At 36.5% G+C, this 10,556-nt stretch overlaps 1 protein-coding gene across 3 annotated transcripts; it reads left to right on the top strand.

The window, feature by feature from the left end:
* The first annotated feature begins 5,870 nt into the window (after positions 1–5,870).
* On the top strand, positions 5,871–7,948 carry LOC132126638 (protein canopy homolog 2-like). Of its 3 annotated transcripts, none has more exons than XM_059538015.1 (6): positions 5,871–6,041; positions 6,249–6,354; positions 6,571–6,686; positions 6,772–6,969; positions 7,143–7,239; positions 7,465–7,948. In XM_059538015.1, exons 2-6 carry the CDS (start codon positions 6,255–6,257, stop codon positions 7,506–7,508), a joined length of 555 nt encoding a protein of 184 aa, XP_059393998.1. In that variant the 5' UTR covers positions 5,871–6,041; positions 6,249–6,254; the 3' UTR covers positions 7,509–7,948. The 3 variants fall into 3 exon arrangements, with proteins under 3 accessions (XP_059393998.1, XP_059393997.1, XP_059393999.1); XM_059538014.1 differs by having other exon boundaries at positions 5,875–6,045; XM_059538016.1 differs by lacking the exon at positions 5,871–6,041 and adding an exon at positions 6,053–6,147.
* The last annotated feature ends 2,608 nt before the right edge of the window (positions 7,949–10,556 follow it).

Raw genomic sequence — 10,556 nt, forward strand, 5'->3', positions numbered from 1 at the left:
TCACAGAGCCTTCCAAAACATGCAAGCTGCCCATACCGTATGCACTTATGGACCCCCATACCATCAGAGATGCTGGCTTTTGAACTGAACGCTGATAACATGCTGGAAGGTCTCCCTCCTCTTTAGCCCGGAGGACACGGCGTCCGTGATTTCCAACAAGAATGTCAAATTTGGACTCGTCTGACCATAAAACACTATTCCACTTTGAAATAGTCCATTTTAAATGAGCCTTGGCCCACAGGACACGACGGCGCTTCTGGGCCATGTTCACATATGGCTTCCTTTTTGCATGATAGAGCTTTGGTTGGCATCTGCTGATGGCACGGCAGATTGTGTTTACCGACAGTGGTTTCTGAAAGTATTCCTGGGCCCATTTAGTAATGTCATTGACACAATCATGCCGATGAGTGATGCAGTGTCGTCTGAGAGCCCGAAGACCACGGGCATCCAATAAAGGTCTCCGGCCTTGTCCCTTACGCACAGAGATTTCTCCAGTTTCTCTGAATCTTTTGATGATGTTATGCACTGTAGATGATGAGATTTCCAAAGCCTTTGCAATTTGACGTTGAGGAACATTGTTTTTAAAGTTTTCCACAATGTTTTTACGCAGTCTTTCACAGATTGGAGAGCCTCTGCCCATCTTTACTTCTGAGAGACTCTGCTTCTCTAAGACAAAGCTTTTATAGCTAATCATGTTACAGACCTGATATCAATTAACTTAATTAATCACTAGATGTTCTCCCAGCTGAATCTTTTCAAAACTGCTTGCTTTTTTAGCCATTTGTTGCCCCCCTGCCAACTTTTTTGAGACCTGTAGCAGGCATTAAATTTTAAATGAGCTAATTAAGTGGATAAAAGTGTAAAATTTCTCAGTTTAAACATTTGCTACGTTATCTATGTTCTATTGTGAATAAAATATTGGCTCATGTGATTTGAAATTCCTTTAGTTTTCATTTTATTAAAATTTAAAAAACGACCCAACTTTTCCGGAATTCGGGTTGTATGACCAGCACCTGTATACAGATGTTGCATTCATATTGTATTCTTTAGCTGTTTCACAGACCACACCCACACAACGCAATAACCTGTCAAATACTGCCATTTGATCTATTAAATCTCCAAATGATGTTGTAATGGATATCACTGACTTCCTGAAAAGTACTATTAAAGAAAAGCTTGAAAGGATTCACATCGACCATGCCTGATTCTCTAACCGGAATCAATGTCCATATTTGTCCGCTGGTAGAACTGAAGTTTTAACAAGGTTGACAGAGGTGGTACCCTGCAACAACCTGGACATTGTATAGAAAGCACCTGAAACTATCAATCATGGGCATCAAATGGCAGGACAGAGTGCAGAGTCTAAAGGTTTTGGACAGACCTGGTCTGCTCAGCATCGAGGCCATGATCATGAAGGACCTTTTTTGTTGGACAGGCCATGTTATACAAATGGACAATTTCTGTATCCCACATTTAGATTCTCTTCTGTCTCAAGGCCACAGGCGTTATAGTTGCCAAAAGAAGTGCTACAAGGAGTGTATCAAAGAAAGTCTAAAGAACCTTGGTTTCTCTGATTTCCCCCCAGAACTGGAATCCAAAGCTGAGGACAGAACCAGCTGGTGTGTAGCAATCAGCCAGGCCAATAGAAAATTCAGACAATGACAATGAGAAACTGTCATGGCTGCAAAGCAATGCAGGAAGAAATCTAAAACAACCAGCTAAATGAACAACCAGCAATTGGAAGAGCATGCTTCAAGTTAGAATCTCATAGAAAGCAGCGCATTGATGAAGCAAAAAAGTAACTTGTTTTTTTAAACTGTAAATTATGCAAAAGTCGTGTGGAATACCAAATCAAAATTTTAGATGGACACTTAAATATTAGGATTTTAACGCAAAAGTTGGATCAGGTTAATATACTTCTATGGACTGAATCAAATTTAGATTAAATTGGTTTAAGTGAAACAAATATGACAAATATTCCTGGTTATAAATTTTTTAAGAAAGACAGATTATCAAGTAAGGGTGGTGGAGTATTGTTCTATATGAGAGAAACTTTTAAGAGCACTTAAATTGACCTAAATAGTAAACTTGAATGTCTAGCCATAAACACTTTCTCCTCGTATGCAATTTAATATTGTGGTTTTACATAATCCGGCACCACACACACAATCCTTTTATAGTGATCTATTGAAAATGTTTGATGGTTCAGTCAAAACTATATTTTATGGGGATTTTAATATAAATTGGGCAGATAATAATGGAAGACACAAATTACAAATAAATAATCATAACTAAATTAAATGATCAACAATTAATTAAAAAAAACCAACTAGAATTACTGTAATACAACCCGAATTCCGGAAAAGTTGGGACGTTTTTTAAATTTTAATAAAATGAAAACTAAAGGAATTTCAAATCACATGAGCCAATATTTTATTCATAATAGAACATAGATAACGTAGCAAATGTTTAAACTGAGAAATTTTACACTTTTATCCACTTAATTAGCTCATTTAAAATTTAATGCCTGCTACAGGTCTCAAAAAAGTTGGCACGGGGGCAACAAATGGCTAAAAAAGCAAGCAGTTTTGAAAAGATTCAGCTGGGAGAACATCTAGTGATTAATTAAGTTAATTGATATCAGGTCTGTAACATGATTAGCTATAAAAGCTTTGTCTTAGAGAAGCAGAGTCTCTCAGAAGTAAAGATGGGCAGAGGCTCTCCAATCTGTGAAAGACTGCGTAAAAACATTGTGGAAAACTTTAAAAACAATGTTCCTCAACGTCAAATTGCAAAGGCTTTGGAAATCTCATCATCTACAGTGCATAACATCATCAAAAGATTCAGAGAAACTGGAGAAATCTCTGTGCGTAAGGGACAAGGCCGGAGACCTTTATTGGATGCCCGTGGTCTTCGGGCTCTCAGACGACACTGCATCACTCATCGGCATGATTGTGTCAATGACATTACTAAATGGGCCCAGGAATACTTTCAGAAACCACTGTCGGTAAACACAATCCGCCGTGCCATCAGCAGATGCCAACTAAAGCTCTATCATGCAAAAAGGAAGCCATATGTGAACATGGTCCAGAAGCGCCGTCGTGTCCTGTGGGCCAAGGCTCATTTAAAATGGACTATTTCAAAGTGGAATAGTGTTTTATGGTCAGACGAGTCCAAATTTGACATTCTTGTTGGAAATCACGGATGCCGTGTCCTCCGGGCTAAAGAGGAGGGAGACCTTCCAGCATGTTATCAGCGTTCAGTTCAAAAGCCAGCATCTCTGATTGTATGGGGGTGCATAAGTGCATACGGTATGGGCAGCTTGCATGTTTTGGAAGGCTCTGTGAATGCTGAAAGGTATATAAAGGTTTTAGATAACATATGCTTCCCTCCAAACAACGTCTATTTCAGGGAAGGCCTTGTTTATTTCAGCAGGACAATGCAAAACCACATACTGCAGCTATAACAACAGCATGGCTTCGTCGTAGAAGAGTCCGGGTGCTAACCTGGCCTGCCTGCAGTCCAGATCTTTCACCTATAGAGAACATTTGGCGCATCATTAAACGAAAAATAAGTCAAAGACGACCACGAACTCTTCAGCAGCTGGAAATCTATATAAGGCAAGAATGGGACCAAATTCCAACAGCAAAACTCCAGCAACTCATAGCCTCAATGCCCAGACGTCTTCAAACTGTTTTGAAAAGAAAAGGAGATGCTACACCATGGTAAACATGCCCCGTCCCAACTATTTTGAGACCTGTAGCAGAAATCAAAATTGAAATGAGCTCATTTTGTGCATAAAATTGTAAACTTTCTCAGTTTAAACATTTGCTATGTTATCTATGTTCTATTGTGAATAAAATATTGGCTCATGTGATTTGAAAGTCTTTTAGTTTTCATTTTATTAAAATTTAAAAAACGTCCCAACTTTTCCGGAATTCGGGTTGTAGATCTTATTTTTATAAATAGGGAAAAGTGTATTACAAATATGTATAATCTACTGACAGGTCTATCAGATCATAATATATTACAGCAAGGAAATTAACCAAACAATGATTACAGCAGTTCAAAAATCAGAGACCCAACAGACTCAAGTGTGGGATACCATAATCAAGAGTAAGTAAGTTTGAATTGGAAATGAACAATGCTGATTGGGGTAGGTATTTTTTTTTTTTTTTTTTTTTTTTTTTTACATTTAAATGAAGTGAATCAGTGTTGCACCTCTCTAATGGAAAATTTGACTAATTTGTTAAATAAGTATTATACCTCTCAGAAAAGTTTCAGAAAAAGAATAACTACCTTGGCTGAACTGTGACATTTGTAATCTTATGAAAAGAAGAGACAAGGAGCTAAAAACCACTTTATATAATATAATATTAATATTATATAATAATAATAATAATAATAATATACAAATATTATACAACTAATAGAGTGCTAGATGACAAAATATATTTTTATGGAAACAACTAATTTATCAAATAAGACTCATATTCAACAAGTAGTTAAAGAGTTATATTTAAATCTTAAAGTAATAAATGATAAAGCTACTTTGGCATGTAATTGTCCAGATGTTGAGTGTCAGCTTTATGCTGTTGATACTGTAATATATACATCTGCTAAGTCATCAGCTAAGGTTGTGGCACTTTTAAATGAGCAAATGGAAAACATATCCAGATGGCTCCAAGAAAATAATCTCACATTAAATGTTAAGAAAACTGTTTTTATGTGTTTTTCTAAAAAGGAAGAAGAAAAAAGAGGAAGTAAATGATGTTCATTTTTTTGTCATTCTAGATTCACAACTTAATTAAAATTAACTTAATTAAAAAACTAAAAACTGATTTTTTTAATTAGAAAAATTGAGATGCTGTAATCTGGCTTTAAAAATAATGGCCAAATCAATGGCATCATTGTCATATTTTAAAGAAATGGCACATGCTTAATTTTATGAATTTTAGAAATGTATCATATGTGAAACTGATTTGAGGATTGGAAGAGTCTGTAAAACTAGGTGCATGTGTTTTTTCTGTATACTGTTTATAATCTGTGAGGATTTTACATGAAGGGTTTGTTACATTAGTTTTTGTTACAGAGAGTTTTTTATTTATTTATTATTTTTTTCTTGGCTACAAAATCAAATACACTGATGAAAACAATATATTAATATTAAAAAATAAGTAATATTTTTCCTATATCCTCCTAAATATACATTTTATGATTTGTTTATATAGGCTAGGCTACTACACCTACACTTTTTTTTTATTATCACATAATAAGCCAGAAAATATATTGTTTAGTTTCTATAGGCTACTGTAATAAATACTATGTCAGTTAAGACTGCATCATTAAGATACTTTATTTATTACCTGGAAATGACTTTAAAAACGTATAAAACCGAGCATGAATGAAACATAGCTACACTGCATGATATTGTTTAGCGCTCCGTAATGTTCATATCTCCTCATTTCAGATACGAATAAAACACCAGGTCATGCATAGAGATTTTAGTTAAATTTACATGTATTTACACTTCTCCTCCCATTTCGCTTGATTCCCACCTCTGTTCTTCTACCTGCGTGGATATCAACAGCTCAACTGGGGTTTAGGTTGCCAGGTTGAGTTCACAAAGGGGTTGAAATTTGTGAACTATCGATTGTGTGAGTAGGATGCGTTTTCATAAACGATTTGGCAACTGGACAACCTTGGGATAATATATTGATGAGAATGTGATTATTCATATAACGAGGTTTGGGCCACGCAAATTACGGGAGTTTCGCGGGAGAAGTAACCAAACGGGAAGGGTACGGGAGACGGATGTGAAATACGGGGGACTCCCGGGAAAACGGGAGTGTTGACATGTATGGGGCGCATGTGTCACTCCAGATCGGCTGGTGGCGGTAATGCACCAAAGACAGCCAACACAACTCATGAAGAAAAACCAGGCTCGCGGCAGATCTCAGGTCAGCTGCTAAACTACAATTACCCGAGTGTGCACGTCATCAGTTCAAGAGCGCGTGAGTGCGGTGCATTTAAAGCGAACGGTTTGTAAGTTCACACACTGCTTTAAAATATGCATGCGGTTCAGTTTGATTAATGAATACATTAACAAATTGCATGATTGTATTGATTGATTGTATTTCGTGAAAGGTAAGTCCGGCCATTCTGTTTCTTATTCCAGTTATCGAAGGATGCAATACATTACAAATGTATGCAATAAACGTAACTTACATTACCTTTTTTTTTTGTAGGTGGCAATGGAAAGACATTTTTACATTGTTATCATCTGTGCATTGGTGTCTTTGCACCTCCGGTTAGTCCAAGCAGCCAGACAGGGTCAAGACATAAAATGTGGAGGTATTTCAGCTTTTTTCAAACCTTTTATAATGTACTGTGCAAATATATTTTTATACTTGAACAGGAATTGTGGGGTAGTTGTCCTACAGGACTAAGAAACATCAGTTATGTTACACACCTTCATAAATGCATCTTCAAACTGGTTTAATAAATGTTTGTGCTTCGTGATTAAAGAGTTCTTCTGAATTGCATCATGCACATGTTTTTTTCCTCTAGCATGCAGAGCATTAGTGGATGAAATGGAGTGGGCCATATCACAAACCGATCCCAAGAAAATGATTCAGACCGGATCATTTAGGATTAATCCTGATGGCAGTCAGTCAGTAAGAGAGGTGACACATTTGATTTTCATAATAACTTAATTTTGTGTGTGTTTTTGACACCAACTTTTTGACAACCAAGTTTTAATGTGCTTAGGTCCCCTTTTCCCGCTCTGAGAGTCATCTGCTGGAACTGATGGAAGAGGTTTGTGAGAAGATGAACGATTACGGTGAACGGGTTGACCCTGCCACCAACCGGAAGACATACGTGAGACATGCATCCCGTGATGGCACTGCCATGGACCTTTCTGATGTGGCCTTTGACTCCAGAGTCAGCTCTAGTTTAAAGTTTGCTGTGAGAAAATATATATATATTTTTTTTCCATTTCTTCACGTATACGACAAGCCTTAACTTGTATTTGCATTTATGATGCAATTCGCTGCTGATTTGATACAATAGCTGTACACTATCAGACATCAGAATTTTCTGATTGCTTTAGAAATAGTCTTTGTGTGATTTTTTCACAGTGTGAAACAATCGTTGAGCAGCATGAGGATGAACTTATTGAATTCTTTGCTCATGAGACGGACAACGTTAAAGACAAGCTCTGCAGTAAGAGGACAGGTAATGCTGTAAACCGGTTTGAAATGAAAGCATGCAATCAAATGTGTCTCTTGTATTTCACCATAGTCGCAAGCTATGCATGCATTTACCCGTTAAAAACATTTTTACAACACCTTTTCAAGCATAGCTAGCACCTGTACAATATTGAAAACGTGATACTGTATCAGCAATACTTTTTCTTACTACACTTGTATATGTAATAGTTTATTTGCACTCCTTCCACAGATCTCTGTGACCATGCCTTGAAGATACCTCATGATGAGTTATAACATGAGCCGAGCACATCATGACCGCTTTACCACTGGAAAACAATGCGTTCACCTGTTCAACTTCAGACTGATTCTCTTACTTGAGGACGCTGAACATACAGAGATCTATTTAAGTGATGTTAGGCAAAGCATTACAAATGTACTTGACCCTATGGGTTCACTGTTCAACTAACGGCGTTACCATCAAAACTGTTTATTGTCATTAATTAATTAAAGCTGACTTTCTACAGCTAAAAACGAGATCTCTATGAGTCTCTCCAATGGCATACTTTTATATTAAAATGTCTTTGGATGCACTTAGTTTTTAGTTTAGAAGATAACTTGCAGTGTATTTATTGTAAGCACAGATGGCACGCATTTGGAGTTCCTGGTTCTAGTAGTGATGATGTGTCTGGATGTTTTTTCAGATCATGAATTTGATCAGATTACTAGTCCTTAAATTTTAACCAGTTAGGGTATGAACATCAGTTAACCCACTTTTATGTATTTACTTGTTTTCTTCCCGCACATTATTGCATTGGTTATCGCTTCTAGATTTATCAACATATGTTTATGTATCCATTGAGGACTGTTGTATAGTTGTTTTATTATTTTAATATACTTTAATATTAAGCAAGTCCTTTCTTTTAGACACTGAGTGGTCACGTGTGAATCTGTGTGCTAAGGACAATTTATTTATTTTTTTTCAAATCCCAATATACAAATTGCTTAACTGTCAATGGGTAAAAATGTGCATATTTCATATTTTCCTAAATTTTGGGAGTCCTAGGTTTTAAGCATTATGTATAGTGTAAACCTAGAAATTGAGCTCAGTTTTGTTAAACATTTAGGGAAGAAACTTCAAGCATCAAGATGTACAATGCAAAATGAGTTTTACTAAACTGTAATTGCTACTTTCATTAAAAATGAAAAAATAAAAAATGGGGAAAACTTTTGCAATGTCTTTTGTAGTCATTTATGAATGGGCATCAAAATACTCATTAAATCTTTTACATGTGAATGTTTGATAGATTGTTTTAAATTTGTAAGTCATTTATTTTTGCCTCTGTTTTTTAGGTGAATGTGCAGAGTCTTTCACTTATGTTTGGGATGAGAAATACATTATTTTAGTTTACTAACAGAGCCCATACAACTGTTTGTTTGTTTTTAAATACCTTTCATAAAATAAATTAATTGTCTTTTCTTTAACTCCTTTCATTCACTTCTTATATTCATGTTATGTTATATGTCCATTTTGCTTTTGTTAAGCAAGAGGTTTGTTGAATTTGTGCTGGTCAGACAAAGTCAAATTGAGCATCAGGAAAGATGCTAGCGAGATTATTCAATAAACTGCTCATTTATCATAACTTCATCTCCTGCTCTTCCCTGCCTTATGAACTGATAGAATAGTTGAAACACAATAGCTATAAATCGTAAAGCTTTGGACATCAAATGATAAAATATATGTCAGAGCTAGGTAGATTACTTACAAACTGTACAATCGTGGCCAAAAGTTTTGAGAATTACATAAATATTAGTTTTCAAAAAGTTTGCTGCTAAACTGCTTTTAGATCTTTGTTTCAGTTGTTTCTGTGATGTACTGAAATATAATTACAAGCACTTCATACATTTCAAAGGCTTTTATCGACAATTACATGACATTTATGCAAAGAGTCAGTATTTGCAGTGTTGGCCCTTCTTTTTCAGGACCTCTGCAATTCGACTGGGCATGCTCTCAATCAACTTCTGGGCCAAATCCTGACTGATAGCAACCCATTCTTTCATAGTCACTTCTTGGAGTTTGTCAGAATTAGTGGGTTTTTGTTTGTCCACCCGCCTCTTGAGGTTTGACCACAAGTTCTCAATGGGATTAAGATCTGGGGAGTTTCCAGGCCATGGACCCAAAATTTCAACATTCTGGTCCCCGGGCCACTTAGTTAGACAAGCCTTTTTCCAGATGCCCAAACAATCGGAAAGGGGCTTCATCGGAGAATATGACTTTGCCCCAGTCCTCAGCAGTCCATTCACTATACTTTCTGCAGAAGATCAATCTGTCCCTGATGTTTTTTTTTGGAGAGAAGTGGCTTCTTTGCTGCCCTTCTTGACACCAGGCCATCTTCCAAAAGTCTTGGCCTCACTGTGTGTGCAGATGCGCTCACACCTGCCTTCTGCCATTCCTGAGCAAGCTCTGCACTGGTGGCACTCCGATCCCGCAGCTCAATCCTCTTTAGGAGACGATCCTGGCGCTTGCTGGACTTTCTTGTACGCCCTGAAGCCTTCTTTACAAGAATTTAACCTCTTTCCTTGAAGTTCTAGATGATCCTATAAATTGTTGATTTAGGTGCAATCTTAGTAGCCACAATATCCTTGCCTGTGAAGCCATTTTTATGCAACGCAATGATGGCTGCAGGCGTTTCTTTGCAGGTCACCATGGTTAACAATGGAAGAACAAAGATTTCAAGCATCACCCTCCTTTTAACATGTCAAGTCTGCCATTCTAACACAATCAGCCTGACATAATGATCTCCAGCCTTGTGCTCGTCAACATTCTCACCTGAGTTAACAAGACGATTACTGAAATGATCTCAGCAGGTTCTTTAATGACAGCAATGAAATGCAGTGGAAAGGTTTTTTGGGGATTAATTTTCATGGCAAAGGAGGACTATGCAATTCATCTGATCACTCTTCATAACATTCTGGAGTATATGCAAATAGCTATTATAAAAACTTAAGCAGCAACTTTTCAAATTTCCAATATTTATGTAATTCCCAAAACTTTTGGCCACGACTGTAGTCCGTTATTGATTCCAAATCCCATGACAAAAATTGTCTTCAGGAATGTATTCAATTACATTTTACATTTTAGGTACAAAAACAAACAAACAAAAAAACATTACTTTTGACCTTACTCATTTATCAAATTGATTTAAATAGGATAATAGTGTGCCATATTGATATAAAATGTAAAAGAAAAGTGTAGGTAGTGAAAGTGAACAGTATCTTTATATTTTTATAAAAATATCCCTGCAGTGCACGAGCCTGCTGAACGGGATGATGCTCTGTTTGACT

This window comes from Carassius carassius, chromosome 44 (genome assembly GCF_963082965.1).
Source record: "Carassius carassius chromosome 44, fCarCar2.1, whole genome shotgun sequence".
NCBI lineage: Eukaryota > Metazoa > Chordata > Actinopteri > Cypriniformes > Cyprinidae > Carassius > Carassius carassius.